The 16,334-nt window shown below is 40.5% G+C and overlaps 1 protein-coding gene across 2 annotated transcripts; it reads right to left on the bottom strand.

The window, feature by feature from the left end:
• Positions 1 to 504: 504 nt before the first annotated feature.
• Positions 505 to 10,424, bottom strand: BIRC2 (baculoviral IAP repeat containing 2). 2 transcript variants are annotated; one of them, XM_057370824.1, is made up of 9 exons: positions 10,261 to 10,424; positions 6,915 to 8,992; positions 6,709 to 6,808; positions 5,491 to 5,569; positions 4,842 to 4,890; positions 3,645 to 3,887; positions 2,230 to 2,484; positions 2,035 to 2,076; positions 505 to 1,430 (listed from the first exon to the last, which is right to left on the bottom strand). In XM_057370824.1, the coding sequence occupies exons 2-9, from the start codon at positions 7,786 to 7,788 to the stop codon at positions 1,237 to 1,239; spliced, it is 1,836 nt and encodes a 611-aa protein (XP_057226807.1). In that variant the 5' UTR covers positions 7,789 to 8,992; positions 10,261 to 10,424; the 3' UTR covers positions 505 to 1,236. The 2 variants fall into 2 exon arrangements, with proteins under 2 accessions (XP_057226807.1, XP_057226806.1); XM_057370823.1 differs by lacking the exons at positions 505 to 1,430; positions 2,035 to 2,076 and having other exon boundaries at positions 2,159 to 2,484; positions 10,265 to 10,424.
• Positions 10,425 to 16,334: the final 5,910 nt, after the last annotated feature.

The raw sequence follows: 16,334 nt of genomic DNA, 5'->3' as shown, positions 1-16,334 counted from the left end.
AGTGTGGGCAACTGTGGACTGAAGATGAGTGCCTTTAAATTAGAGCCAGACAAACTGACTCCACCACTGCAGGCCCTGATGCCATTATCCTGGCAGTATTCTGACACTGCTTGACATAAAATCCTTGCGTACAACCTATGAACACCTCTTTGTAGGCATCCCCCACGCAGGGCTAGGGATACAAAGMTGAAAAGGATAGAGTTAAGGGAGTAAGAGCTCCGAAAGTACCAGCTTACAAAACAAGACCCAACACTTCAGAGGTGCCTGGAGAGCCTATTATTTAACTGCACAATCCCTATAAAGTTCTAAACACAGAAAAGTAGCTTTTACATTTAATCCYTAGCACAAAGACTGTATAGCTACCCTCTGTCTCACCTTTAARGTCATGAGAACCAGGATTTCTATCCTTGAAATAGAAGGAAGTATCAGATGCTGTTGGGGTTTTGGGGGRCTACTGTTTGTTTTCAAATAAAGAYRAAATTACCAAAGAGCATAGAAGTTCACTTCCCTGTTCAAAAATGAAAAAAAGACAAATAGAATTAAGTTTTATTGTACTTTTGCAGGCAAACAACCCCAAACTTTTGTCAAGAAAAGACAGCATTCTAGTCACTGCAGTCTTCAGAGAAAAGTCAACAATGGCAACAGAGTAAGCACGYCCAAGTTTGAGAAGTAGAAATATTTTAATTCAGTCTTCATAAAAACTATTAGTAATATACATTACACAGGTATCAGACATGAGAAAAACTTTACAAGTCCTGCTGTTCCTGCAACAGTTAGCCTCTTTTCTCCTTAAGTTGAGAAGAAAGCCAAAACAGAAGTTRCTGAAGTAAATTAACATTAACTATTAATAACAGTAATCTTAATATATTTCCTCACTTCCACATGGAGGAAGCTCATGGAGAAGGCTTTTGCCAAGCTCTATTTTAGGAACTTAAACAAAAACTTCTTTTATTTAAAGTAACACTAATGAAACTACATTCCCTATTCAGAAAGGAACACCAGAAAAACCTCACCCTAATATTGAGCTTGTTCTATAAACAGAGTCTTTGGAACCAAAGGCCTTGTACACATAATCACATACATCATAATGATGATACACTTTACTATTAGGAAACTTYGTTAGGTAGTTGATTAATCCTCTTCTGTACCATAATTTTCCATTCTTAAAATACTGTTGGCTTAAGCTTCAGCACTTGGAGGATGACAGGAACAAAGACCTTWTGCAAATTTCCCTCTTTATGAAAGAAATGTCCGGACTGTACCCTTTATTGTCCCCCTGCAAATAGGGCATTTCCTAAGGGATGGTGCACATTCTTTGCACACCACTAAGTGACCACATGGAATGAAAACAATAGAAACTTCTCTGTCCATGCACACTTTACATGTTCTTTCCTCTTGCAATCTTCTTAATTGTTCTTCCATAGGTAAACCTGGAAAAAACAGTTACCTTTTTGTCAAYGTGAATATATGCACATATATTAAAATATATTTAGAGTATAGCCATGTCCCATTTCACCCTTTATTTCCCTACCTGTTTTCACTAAATACAGTAAAATACAGGACCAGAGCAAACTCAATCTCATACCTGACAAATTTTTACCTACACAGCTGTTGGTCAAGACAGATCTCAGAACACCAATAATCCACTCTGCAAAAGCAGAGATGATACCTGYTCATATATGCTAACCAATTATTCATTCTCCAGTCTTTACTAAATGCTTGAATGATAGCTTGTAACAGGATCAGGCCCAGCACATGCTTGAAGAGCTCTAGAAAGCTCTACATCCTATGTTGTGCAAAAGCAAGTGTAAGGCACAGGATACAGCTTATAGCTGATAAACTTGCTTGCTGACAAACTTGCTTGCAAGTACGCACATGTACATAACTTTTGGTTAATTTTTCAGTCTATCTTACTAAAGCAGAATTAGGGAGGGGGTAAAACACAAAACCTATTTCTTAACCAAAGAAATTTTCTTTTTTATGTTAGCTATTTGTCCCACAATAGCCTTTATAAGAAGTTAGAATTTTACGTACCTGAAACATCTTCTGTGGGAACATACTTTATGTTCTTCTCCACTAGAATGAAAGAAAAAAATTCCTTATCATTTAACTAATCTATATTCAAACTGCATGTCTTTGTTTCTTTTTCTTTAGATAGCTACAAGACCACTGGTTAGACTTCTATAAAAGGATATCCTTTAAAAACAAAAGGAAACCAGACAGACATACCRAATAAATCTCTGTAGAGCACAGGGTCACAATCTCGTAGACAGYTCCTGAAGATGCTGGCTGCTTCATTTCCTTTCACTAAAATTGTATCAATCAGTTCCCTTGCCTGCAATGCTGTTTGAGTCTTCTGCTTAATAACATCGTATTCAAGTTCTGTTATCACTTTAGCTGACAGTAAACTCCCAAGGACTGGGAGTACACATGTTAAACGTTGGAATAAAGCCATTCGATTCTTCCGAATTAAGGACAAATCATCTGGAATGTGAGAATTAGATAAGAGAATTAGGAATACACTGCTGCAAGCTGCACTTCTGTCTAACAATAACTGATAGATTCTTTAAACGCTAGTTGCAATGTTTTCTTATTACACATCAGCAAGTTATAGTAGTATTTACATAGTGAACAGAATTAAGGAAACCACATACAAGCAGCTTCTGAGCCAAAGCCTTTTCACAAGAAAACTTCCTGTTTTTTTCTCTACATTAAATGATCAGAGGGGATCTTGTCTAACTCCACACTAGGCTTACATTCTCTGRACAACTGCAAAGAAAAAACACCTCTATGTAACAGCAACGCAACTCATCGACATGCAAGAGGTTAACTTTTGTCACTGCTAGGTTGACATGTGTCTCAATCTGTAGACGAAATAAAGCTCTTCTAAGAAGTGTCCAACACAATTACCTACAAGAAAACCAGCAGTAAGCACAGCCAGACCCTGGAGACTTATTTAATACTCCACCACAAACAAGAACAAAGAAATTACCGGTAGGATTTAATGCTGAATCCATCTAAGGTTTTTTGACAGAAATGCAACTAGGAAAGAGGCAGCCTTAATTCAATTTATAATTCAGAAGTTTCATTATGTTTCACAAACTCAAAATCAGAATGATTTCTTTAGGCTTCAAAACTTATATGGCATTGAAGCAACAGGGAATGTTAAAGATACATTAAATAAACATTTAAGTTGCTGACATACATGGGCTGAGTCAGACAGAAAAGCAGATCTTTGGCCATCTTACAGAATATGAATTTGAAGAAGTTTACAGCCCCCTCTAGGAGGCAGATATGGTGGCTTACTAATTCAAGCAGCTTAAAGAGTARGCAAATTTGGATAAAGATTAGCAGTGTACCAGGTGTTTTACTAATAGCAATATAAAGGAACACAAATGAAAAAAAATGGCTTTGGAAAGAAGAGGTGATACTGAACCCTTGGACTCTGCTATGAACCATCCTCCTAAAAGGAAATTAAATAATTCCCAGACTGCTAGTTCTATACAGATATCCTGACAATGCTTTTAGAAAAGCTGATCCTAACAGCAATGAAAYTAAATCACTTAGTGAATAAAAACAAATATAAAACCTCTACATATTACTAACCACTTCAGATTTCACTTCTATTTTTGCCTGAAGCGTACCTGATGCCACTTCTTCCAACTGTTTTTCTTTCTCTTCTTCAATCTTCTCATCTTCAGCAGTGAGCAGATCAGACACAAGATCATTAACAGTCTTGTAGTTTTCTCCAGTGGTCAAGATTTTACTTTGCACTGTTTGCTTTATTAGCCTTCTACTGAATCCCATCTCCAAGGCAGCTTTAACCACAGGCGTGTTCATCATGATTGCATCTTCKGCATGGCTCTCTCCAGGTTCAAAACGAATAACTAATCAAAAAATGGAAATTCTCATGTACAATATAAAGAATAAAATACCCATACAACCCCAGAAGTCAGACACATCAACATTACCTACACACATGAATACCTAGCAATAAAAAGCTTCAACTGTTAAATAGAATTTGTAAAGTAGTTTTAAAAATGGAATCCAATCACTCAGCCATGGATTGAATCCAAGATAAACATCAATCTATGTCAGGCCTTTGTTAAAACCTAGGTTAATCGAGAGAAACCACTGAGAGTTCCATTGTGTCTTAGCAGCTTTTTTTATACTTAGTTATTTCTAACTTCAGCCTTGAAAAAATGTCCTGGGTAGGTGCCAGGGGTGGGGAAGTCAGAGTTTATAGTACAAACAATTGCTCTATTCCAGTTCTTGATCAGTATTATGCATTCAGTTTAGTAAACACCAGACATGTGGGATTCTGACTCATTGTCCTCAGTCAGCAGGGACTAGGACAGCATGAACTCTTCCCAGAGGATGAGGGGTTTTCTCACCATAACTAGTGTCCACCCTAGAAAGACTTCCCTGTRTCAGCTTGTCCTACCTTCTTCCTTAACTGCTGCTCAGCTTGAAGCATTTACCTAGCTATGCGCCTAGAGGAGGAATTGTGTAACTGCATAGGCATGACACCCTCTTGCAACTGTTCCACCAAGCTCAATACTTATTTTACTTAACCCCATCCTGAAACGAAAAACCACAAAAACAGCAACCAAGCATTCAAACCCAAAAATTTCAATATGAGCTGCTAGCATGAAAGTCAGGAAAATTAAAAACACCATGTCTTACAAGTGTCTCCTCRGGAGTTTGTCCACACAACATCAAAATGACCTAACTTTTAGGAAACAAATCTAAGAATTGGCTATATAAAGCTAACTGGGTTAGCAATCATTAAGTTTGCAAAATGCTGAGGAAGTTTAAAAAAGATGCTTTAATATACATACTTGGAGGATCAAGGTTTTCATCTACAGGCGGATCAGAGGTTGACAAGAGCTGTGGAACACAAGAGAACTATGTTAATAGCGAAATATTGCTCTTCCCTCTATGTACCTTTCTAACACATTGTCTGTCACCAACCATGCTAAGCTTTCTACCGATTTCTATTAGTCTATCTACCAATTTCTACCAAATATTTCACCTGCATTTACACAAGTCTACAAATTTGTGCCACTGTGTAATCAACATAAAGCTGGTGCTGAATGCTTCAATGAAAACGAAGTTTGGTTACTCTTGCCRTAACAGTTACAAATAGAAATAATTCATGCTGTCCATGACTGATTTCTGAAATAATAATTACTGATCTGMACTATTCAGTGACACTTGTATAATTAGAATTTCCCTCAGCTCACATAAAGGAGCTCACTGACTCACATGACTTTCCATAAGTAACCTGTAGGGATTAAACTACTWGTCCAGGATTAGCCATGGTTCAGCATTACTTTTTTTTATGTGATCATGAAGAGCATTTATGATGTTAGAAACCCAGGAGAAATATATGCAGAAATGAGCAGAAGAATGGACTGAACTTACAAAAAGAGCAAATAGCACTGTTCAACAAGGGAAAACCACAGTTACAGGACAGTGAAAGTTTACCTGTTCAAGGAGATGGGGAAATCTGGCCTGAATTTGATTTACAAACTCTCTTCCTTTTACACGAAGAAGATACTCACACCTGAAACATTGACAGAAGTATGTAAAATCATACTTTCTACTTGCCAAAGGGGAAAAAAACCCACAGAAGAATTAAGAAGTTTAAACCCAGTGTAGCTCAAAATACATTTCCTTCAGAAGAGAAAGAATATACTTAATTGGAAACTTGACGCAGCCTAGAGTCTGGTGACACTTTGATAAAGCTTTTCCATGACACCCAGCTGTCAGTAGGCTTATGTATATAAATGCAGCAGCTTTACATTCTGCTACCGTATGTCATGAGAAATTATACTGTGTCAGCATCACTACAAGGTGCGGTGATAAACTGTTTCTATCTTGCATGWCACCATTCTTATCTCCTACTCAAATCATTCGAAAGAATTTAACCAAATTTAACAACATTAGCAAAGTCAGACGTGCTTCAATAAAAGACAGATAAACACAGATAAAACTGTGGTTTTATCTCTTATGTACATTTACTGACAGGCTTAACACAGTAAGAAAGAACAGTGTCATTTAACCCTACATACATCATATAGTCCAAAAGTAAATGAGAAATTGCCCATGAAAGCCTAGTTGGAGACCTACCAAGAGAAGAACTGTTATTAGCTTTCCTGAAATTAAGTGCAGGTATTTCTGCAATTAATGTAGGTGGCAATTTCCACAGGCATAGACAGCAATTAGATATGAAACTGCCATTTAATTATAGGTGACATTAAAAAGTTATTTCAGCAATTTTTCCAGTAGAGACATATTAAACAGCAAATAAGACTTCCTCACAAGCATTTCCACATGTAGGAAACTAAACCTCACAAGCAGAAAMACTGGTCTGAAAACATTCAGCATGGGCTCAAAACTAGAACCAATGAGTTAAACACTTCTTCTAATTCATTTCTCAGTAGCCTTTGCTCTCCTCAGTCAGCTTTCCGCCTGCTTCTCTTGGAGAGAAAAGTATGCAGTCTCACTTGCTGTTAGTGATTTGGAGATGCACAAAMCTAAGCACTTCAGAGCTTTTAAACATACATGCAATGTGTCAAAATTAAAAAGTGAATTTGTACATCATATGGTGAAGTTAAATAAAGCTATTAAGCACAGTACAAATCTGCCAAATTAGAACATTTAGGAATATGAACWAATTATGACAAAGATCTTGCAAGTTACCTTGGAAACCACTTTGCATGCTCAATCCATGGATCATCTCCAGATTCCCAGCACCTTAACCCACCATCACAGCAAAAACACTTCACGTCATCATTGCGACCTTAAAAAAAAAAAACCAAGGCAAAATATCTAGCAAACATTGGCACAACTTACTTGAAAGTACATGCTGACATAGCAGCATGAATAAAACAGTCTGGGTTTCTTACCTACATAGTAAAAGCCAGCATGTGCAAGCTGTTCAGGCTGAACTGGAATTCTTGTCGGCCAATTTATGAATGTTTTAACACGTGCTTCATGGGTTTGCATGCACACATTTGAAACATTGAAACTCTGCTGGTCTCGGATAAGGTTTTCCACAAAAGGGCAGTTGGGATAGTGTCTCCGATGCTCTGACACAGCATTGTCTTTTGGTTCCCAGTTACACAGCTGACCACCACAGGTAAAACAAGCAACTTTGTCTGCTGTCCCTAAGTAATACAGTCCAGCCTTTGCCAGATCAGAGGGTGAGAGAAATGTCAGTGGCCATGAGTGAAATGTGCTTAACCTAGCCTTTTCTGTCTTCATAGATGGATTGTGAAGCTTAGGGCTCAAGAATGAAAGATCTTCAACTTCCCTAGTAGTCACCGGGTCTTGAGGAAAACTGGAAAAAGAGCCACTGAAATATCCAAACTGTTCTGAATTTGCAGAAAGTGCTATGGAATGCAGAGATGGTGAGAGAGTGTTTTCAACTGAGGGAGAAAAGGGAGAACGAGACGACAGTCCAGGGTTGTTAACTGAAAGCATATTTTGAATAAAACTGCAGCTAGGATACAGCTGCTTATGTTTTTCGATAGCATTATCTCCTGGTTGCCAGTTATCCAATGTCAAGCCACAACTGAAGCACTTAACTTTATCCTGCACACCCGTGTAATAAAACCCAGCCCGGGCAAGGCTCCGCTCTGATACCGGCGTGTTGACGGGGAAAGTAGAGAACGTCGACATTCTGTAGAGTTCACAGGACAGGTCATACTTCAGTTCACCACACAGAGCATTCTGCCTCATGATGCTAGCTAAGAAAGGGCTATCTTCCACTATGTTCATAATGGACTATTCGGGGGAAAAATGGGACAAGTCTTCCTCTGGGAGGTAGTTTTGTGCATTAAAGGCAATTTGGAATAAYCCCCGCCTGTACAAAATCAATAAATACTTTAAAGTGTAACTTCAAATGCGCATATAAATAGAACTGATCTCATGATTTCACAGCCTTTAGATATTTGGGAAGTTCTTGTAGCTTTATTTAGCAACTGCTTTCAGKGAAAAAGTTGCCCCATCCCATTTTAACAATTGAAGAAAGCATGTTGAAAAGGAATTTCCCTTGAATCATGTAAGCATCACTTGCTTTACTTGTTCTGTGTATCTGGGAGAGCAGTACCAATTTGTCAGGCTTGTGGAGGTGGGATCTAAAGAGGAAAAACCTCAAATGGGGTTATCAAAATCTTTTGTCAATAAAGAAACTAATCTGGGGGACAAGTAAACAACATTGTCCTTATCCAGAATATATGTTAAGTGATTTAAGAACAAGATTTCACCCTAAAAAGTTGATAAATATGTAGCTTTTACACACACAGAGATTTTGGTCTCCAAAACCTCACTAGGAATCTGAAAAAATGGGTTTATCAAGTTCAAAGCACACACAAAAAATAGAGACCCTGACCTAACATCACCAAACTGATCTTGTATATCTGCTACTACTGGACTCCAAAAAAAACAACTTCTCAACTTCTGCGTGTTACTGTAACAAGTTGTTAAGACTAAAGAAGTTAGTTTATACTCAACTTCACATGTATAGAATATTCAGCTATTAGAGAAAGAAATCCTATACACTGTGTCTCAGACAAGAATGAACTCTATTAACAAACCTGGGACAGCCCCAAGCTTGTCTACAAGTCAGCACCGAATCAACAGAGCATTTCAGTTTTAACCTGGTGCCTTAGTTACAAGTACAGAGTTATCAAATTTGACATAAATTAATTGCCTTGTGTGGAGACATTCTGATGCTTTATACTCTCCAACTATTTTTTTTATGCATGCCATATTTATGGAATACAGAAGCAAACAGAACTCCCAGATTAAAAAAAAATTTGATGCCTTAGTTTCTTTATTTCTGCACAGAACTACCTCCCAGAGTTAAGACTAAAGTCCCTTTTAAGGTGCCTACGCCTCCATATTGATACTGACTGTTCTCATGTAGAAATTGTAAGTATCTGTAGTTTCAATCATTCAATTTTTTGGCGCAGAACAAAATCTGTAAGGAAGAAAAAAAAGAGTGTGTCAAAATACACATAGTGAGGTGCATGCAGAAACTTCACAAATTGAAACAACATAAGCTTTTTTATAATCATAGAATGTTAAGGGTTGGAAGRGACCTTAAAGATCATCTGGTCCCAAGTACCTGCCATGGAACCTTYCAATAGACCAGACAGCTCAGAGCCATATCCAACCTGCCTGTGAACATTACTATAATTGGGGCATCCACAACCTCCCTGGGTATCTGTTACAGTKTCTCACCACCCTCACAGGAAAGAATTTCTTCCTGATATCTAATGTAAACTTCCTCTATTTCAGTTTGTACCCATTACTCGCTGTTCTGTCACTACAGCTCCTGATGAAGAGTCCCTCTCTGGCTTCCCTGCAGACCCCCTTCTGGCTATGAGGYCTCCATGCAACCTTCTCCAGGCTGAACAGCCCCAAGTTTCTCAGCTTGTCTAATGTCAACAAGATTTCAGGGTGTCGACTTCAGGCACTGAGCTATAGAATGGATTTCAAGCACTTCACTTCCCTGTTATTGGTACATATGCAACACTGTTTAACCCATAAGGCAGAACTTCTTTTGCCAGAGGATTAATCAGGTTACTTGATCACAAGATGTAAATAAAGGTAAGATCCTGTACTGAAGAAGTTGTATCCATTTACATTGATTTAATCATGCAGATTCTCAAACAATAAAGATCCAGTTTTATAACACCAACTTAAAGAGTGCTGGAATTTCTTATTTATATATATATATCTTTCCTAATTTGCAATTATAAAACTGAACTTCACAAAAAAAATCGGTAAGGGCAAACACAAAGTTCGAAGGATTTTTATATATATAACTACAAATACATATAAAATTACATAATTAGCAGTCTGGTCTGGAGGACCGGGGTTTTTTAAGTTTTTGCAGGAAAGACTCTGTCATGATGACACCGCACSGCAGAAACAGACCCCTGCGCTACGGCCACAGAACCTGAGCACCAGAACCTGCCTGGCGGGGCCTGAGCGCAGCCCCAGCCCCGGCAGCGACAGTCCCACATTCCCCGTTGAACCCCGGCTCTCCCGCGGCCTCGCTCTCCACTCCCCTTCCTTCCGTGGGCCCGAATTGCGCTCCCCCAGAGAGCTGCAGCGGGGTGCCCGCTCCCCTTTAGCGCCGGGAGCCGCGGCCTGCCGCTGACACAGCCGCTCCACAGAGCACAGGCGCCACCCGCCCCCTGACAGGGCCCCGACAGGGTCCCACCCGCACCCCTCACATACTCACGGCATCCGAGCGGGCCCCGCAGCGGCCCCCAGCAAGGCCCTGCCTATATGGGCTGTCAGCAGTGCGCGGGGGAGAGGGGCCCCCGCCGGCACCGCCCGCCGGCACCGCCCGCCTGCAGGAAACRCCGGGCGCGGCTCGGCCCCGGAGCTCCCGGCGGGCCCGGGCACAGGCACCGCCTCACGGGGCGGCTCAGCTCCGCCCTTCGCCGGGCGGCGAGCGCCCTCCTGCGGCACCGGAGTCGGGAGTGGCTCTGAGGGGCTGTCGGGGCCCCGCGGCACCGGGAGCCGGCCGGGCGGGCGGGCTCGGGACGCTGAGCTGCGCTGCGGGGGAGGAAGGCCCTGCAGTCACCCGGGACCTTGGGTACTTTCCTCCGTCGGCGGGGAAACCCGAGTGTGCTTCCCGTGCGGGGATTTCCAGCCCGCGGGCGGGGCGCTGGCGGGCAGCCGGGAAGGGAGCGGGCGGAGGGGCGGTGTCGCTGGCAGCGGCCCAGGCCCGCCGACCCGGAGTGGGAGCGCTCCCGCGCACGGAGCGGGGGCCGGGCTCGCCGCGAACCCCGCAAAGGTTTCGCCTTTGCTCCTTGACACCAGCGCAAAACAGTCGCTCGGCCGCGTTTCCTAATACAGGCAGCTCCGCAGCCTGCAAGAGGGGAAACATGACCGATGAAAGACTTCGGTCACTGAGAGTCATGGGGGAAGAACAAGTGGAGGACAAAACCATAAATTTCCACTGGGGGGTGTGTGTTAAGTTTATCTTCATATCGAAATCTGAAGAACTTCCACTGCAGCCACGAGAAAGCGGACCAAAATCTCAAAATGTCCCAGCGTAGTCATGGTCATGGTCTGGCATTTCCTATGAACAAACAGCAGATAAGAGATTTTAAAAAGCCCCGTTTTGTGATGACAGATCAGTAGTAGGATGTTTACACAAGTGAGAATTGAAGTATAAAAATAAAGGAAGTGTAACAGCATTATGACACTAGTGGGTAGTTTTCTGTATYGGAGTTCCAGTAACATGAGTTTTCAAAAGACTCATTCATATCTTTTCTAAAACTTCCAAATTTCTTGCCTTATGTGATGACATTTATCATATATAGCAACACTACTTCTGAAATTTRAACCACCTAGCTGCGGTGACAAGCTAGTACAGCACATCTACTGAAACACTATTTAACATCACCTCATGATAGTTTGCTTTGCAGCAGTTGCACAAAAAAAAAAAAAAAAGTTAAAACCTTCTTTAAAGTTTAAAATGGTTGTCAGATCCCTGATAGAATGTTTTAAGGAAGTTCCCGACACGGGGAAGAGAAGGTTCAAAAACTGAGCCAGCTCTTCAAATACCTTGTGTGAAGACTGATGAAGAGTGATGAGGTGTGGTATTTAGCCTTTTGTTTGACATAGGAACTCTTCAGTGTCACTCAAGGAACTGAACTCTGTATTTGTGTGTGGCTTTAATTGCAAGTGCTTAAATATTTACTTTGAGTATTTATCCCCAGTTTCAGGACTCACCAGATCAAGTTTTATTGATGTATTGTAACAGATTTTTGACTTTTTACCGTACATTCTCCCAAGTCTAGTTAACCCAGTGTTCCTCCTTAACTATCCTGCATCCCTCCCTTCTTCCCTCCCTCATGCCACTCCACCCCCAGCCACCATCTGCCCTTGCCCCTCTGTACCCTTGGCCTCCTGCTAATCTGGCAATATAAACTGCTATTTCCTCCCCTCCAGGCCTCAAGGCTAGTAGTTTCGGGTTCTCCCTTTGTGCTTGGCAGCCTCATGTCGCAATGGAGGAAGGGAGGGGGAAAAAATAAAAAGCAGGCTAAAATGCTTGTGACAGCAGAAAAAGGTGTAGCTGCCCTGAGCTGTCAGGCTCTTTCTGCTTGCTTTGCCTCATTCAGCATRGTAGCAACCCCCATTCCCAGTAATTTCTTTGCTTTTCAGAGAAGATAAGAGGGAACTTCCCCCACTTAGTTGCAATGATGGATAGTACTTTCCCCAAAGGACATGAAGTAAGAATGTACTAAAGGGTTCTTCTTCGGACTGAAATTCCAGAGGAACAGTGYATTATCATTAGCATGCTGTGTCTGGCTTCAGCCTAGGGCCAGGATAACTCTSCAGAGGCAGACCAAGAGGACAGCAGTGGTGCTTAAGCCCTACCCAAGGTAAACGCATGCTTTGGCTTTGGTTTTCAGCCTGTGGCATCACTGGGATCATTCCTTATTCCAGCCCTTTCACCAACTGCAGCAAGCTTCCAAGATCACAGTCTCGACCTAAAAGCCAGTAGGACTGACAAACTGAAACAAGGCCCTCTGCTTTGCAGGCTCTTAGTTCTGGAGAGGGGGCAGGAAGGCAGCATTCAGATAACGCTGTTTTCAAGCAAAGGAAACCGCAGAGATCTAAGTGCAAATAAAAGTGCCACTGCAACATTACCAGTGTTTATGAAAATGAACCTTATGGCAGTGTTGGACTGGAACACCAAGGGTGAGAAAGCAAATTTCTGGAGGTGGAAGGCAGTGACCCTGCAGCACGCGTGCATTATTACAAGTAGCACAGCCGATGAAGCACCTGATGTAACAGAGAGTCCAGACRTCTTCTCTGAAAAGCCTGCTGAAAACCCCATGCTGTCATTTTTCTCCAATTTACCATCTTCCCCAGCATTAAAACATCTGGCTTTAATTGTGTCTCTGTAATACACCTGCAAACATCTATAAAGAGGACAAATGGAGAAAACACACACTGTTATTTGCCTCTCCATTGCTACTGGCTCCTGTACYCACTCTCCCACAAATCTAACCCTCCCCCCYCAATAAAACCTGTATTAAATAATAAAACCAGTTATCAGTGGGTAGTGCCCACATTTTTYAGCTTTCCAAATGTATCAAATGCCWCCATGGAACATGACCTGTTTATTCTGGACTCAGTAGTGTTGGCTTCACTGCAAGCATCAGCCCCCATTCCAGAAGTAAAGAGGTTTCATCTTACAAACTGACCTAAGATGGTGATTAGGGTTCCACAAAAAACTGTGGAAGGAACTCCTCAACTCCTTCAGGACATAAGGGGAAGATAATGATGAGAGAAATAAGAAAAAAAAAAACAAAAAAACCCATATATTTATATTAAGGAAAACTTGGGAAAAGCCAACTTGAGGCAGAAAAACTCAAGATCTGCCAGCTGTAGATAAAGTTGCATTATCTGTTCAATTTACAAATGAAGCCAAGTCCCAAGAGCAGAATAGTTCTGACATCCTGTAAACATGAGATCAGACAAACTATGTTTTGATAATCTATGTGGGTGAAAACTGCCCATTTTGTTTTGACTAAACACAGCAACTTTTAATTTTTTTTGTAACTTTAGTCGTGGGTTTGTTCTCCTGTGCCCAGTAGGAGGGGAACTGAAGTTTCTCTTCAAAAACTCTGGTCACCTGGAGAGGCCTGATGAGCTGAACATCCACAGACTGGGAGKAGCCAGAAGATGCACAGAAGATAAGATAAGGAAATCTGGTCTGGGAACAGATGATAAGAGAGCCAAAGAATGAGGAGCAGATTTGCATTGAAGGCARAGGGATCAATAACCAATTAATTCAATAACTAATTGAATACTAAGAACAATGTAATTTGTGTGTGTAATGTGTAATTTAAGACCAATGAACATTAATTTATTTAGGGTTTCTATGCATAAWTATGTGAAAAGCCTGATAAAGAACCATGTGTGATGGACTGATTTTCATTGCACAACCCGGGCATGTGCAGATAAAATTATTTCTGTTGTGCATCCTGGACAGAATAAAGTAATGCCTTGATTCTCTAACACTGAAAAGGTGGTGTTGGAGAGATTCTGCTTTTCCCATACTTTAAGTGACAAGAGCACCTACATCTGCACTAGTAATAATGATTACTTCTTTTCTTTTTTTAATGAAAACTTTTAAAATATAATTGTGCATATAGCAAAAAAAAATCACAAGGGAAAAATCTATTATCTAGATATTAAGGTCATCATGACTCATTGTGATAAGCCTAAATGTTCAAGAAACAAAACAAAAGAAAACCATCTTGCTGCTCCCTTTCTGAAGGTCACTACATTCACAATCTGAAAAGTTTCCATTCCCTTTGCATACAGACAAGAGTTTTGTTTTCCACATCCTCCTACGCAAAGGATCACGAGTACAAAAGTTTAGGTTTACTTAAATTCGTTGTGGGCTTTCTCACATTTAGTGCTCAAATAAATTCACCCATTAGCCATGAATAGTCTCAAGAAATATCAAAGCCACACTGAGTAAGTTGACGCTTTTGAATCAGTCAGAAATTSTCATCAATACTTACTTGGAAGATAAAAAATACTTGTAATGAGTTGCAAGAAGATCTTGGTAAATGTTGAGTTAAATTCTCTTTTTAGATTGAAGAATCTGCTCACTTTTCTAAGTTTCATTGTCTGCTTCTAGGAAGACCATTTTGTAATCCTGGTGGTATAAAAAACATATTCAGCAGGAGATAAGAATGTGAAGAATGCCAAACAGAGATGGCTGGAGTAAAATAAACCATAATCAGGTGGAAAAGAGGACCACCTATATTTCGGGGAAATCAAAAGGCTTCTATTCAACTGCATCAAATTGTGTCAATTCTGATCTCCACATTCCTGTTTTTTTTCCAAAGGAGTTGTCTTTCTAACAGTAGGTTGTCTGCTTCAACTCCAAGTTAATTCCTGCTGGCAGAGTAAGGAAATTTCTCTAGATTTGATTTCTCTCATTTATTCCCCATCATCTCTCTGCAGATTTTAGAACCTTCCTAAGGTGTTTAATTTGCTTTAGTTGAACCAGCTGTTGCTGTTTGTGTTCTTGGGAAAATTTTTATGTCAATACTCCTTCAGCTGAAAGAGAATCAGAAGTGGCACTATTTAATTTCCTGAGGATTACACTGGAGGTTGTCTACCATGACTACTGCTAGATTCAGGAAGATCAAAGTGGTTTGTGAATCATGCTAAATGTGATTCCATCACACTTTATCTAGAAAATGGGTCATTATGTTGACAAAGAGTTCTGTTTAAAAGGCCAGATACCTCAGAAATTAAATCATCCATTCAGAGGATATGACAGAAGATGAAGTTTCCCAACATCACAGTTTCAAATGGCGCATAAGCACATGGGAACACACTAACTTCCCCAAACCCATATATGAAAAGGAGCTTAAGCCTTCTGTCACAACATGCAAAATAAGGCCCTAATTCTGTAAGCAAAACCAGAAATCTGATCTCTGTGCCTGAGTTCCCCATGCAGCTCATGGGGAACTGATTTGTGATTTACAGCAAAACCAAAAAACCCCAAGCCTGTGTGCAAACTGAACAAGCCAAAAATCAGCTCTATTTGAACAAGGATGGCACAAGCAGTCGTAGCAGACACGGGATTAAATGACAGGAGTGGGGGCTGCTTAGGTTAATCCTGGTGCCAAATGGTACTAAAAATGCTGTCTGAGACAAGCTGAGCTTTCAATTTTTGTATTCTGCTGCACAGTACTATGTTTCTAAAAGTATTTTGAGAAATAAGAGGAATCRTAGTTGTACTGAAAATGCTTTCATTTTCACTTCGTAGGACATAGGGGAATAAATAAATTAAAAGTAAAGTAACAGGCACTGCTGAAAAAAAGGTTTCTTTTAGACTTTACTGTAAATTGTGATATTTTCATGAGAATATATTCTAGGAAAAACAGTGAAAAAAGAAGAATGTGATGAGTCTTTGATAAGGGGTTATGCTAGTATTTTTGGCTAGTAGCTACAAATTGATTATTAACCTAYGTACCAGTAYCCACTTGATACATGTAACAGGGAGGGGATTTGGGTGAGGAACGAGTGCCAATTGAGTGAATATAAATGGCTATTTATGACAAGCTTAGAATACTGGGTTTCTAGAAGCTGAAATTTGCTGTCAAATTTTGACAGATTTGCTGTTAAATTGTTCAAAGAATTGAAAAGTTATTGGGGTGGAGTGGACAGACAGATACATTCTTATACAAAAAAAGTGCATAAATGAGGTGTCAAAATCAGGCAAAAATGACACTAGCTGTCATGCTGAATACTCACTTGGT

The sequence above is a fragment of the Malurus melanocephalus genome, unplaced genomic scaffold (genome assembly GCF_030028575.1).
Source record: "Malurus melanocephalus ecotype Western Australia unplaced genomic scaffold, MMel_1.1 scaffold_134, whole genome shotgun sequence".
Classification (NCBI taxonomy): domain Eukaryota; kingdom Metazoa; phylum Chordata; class Aves; order Passeriformes; family Maluridae; genus Malurus; species Malurus melanocephalus.
This window is presented reverse-complemented; position numbering and strand designations above follow the sequence as displayed.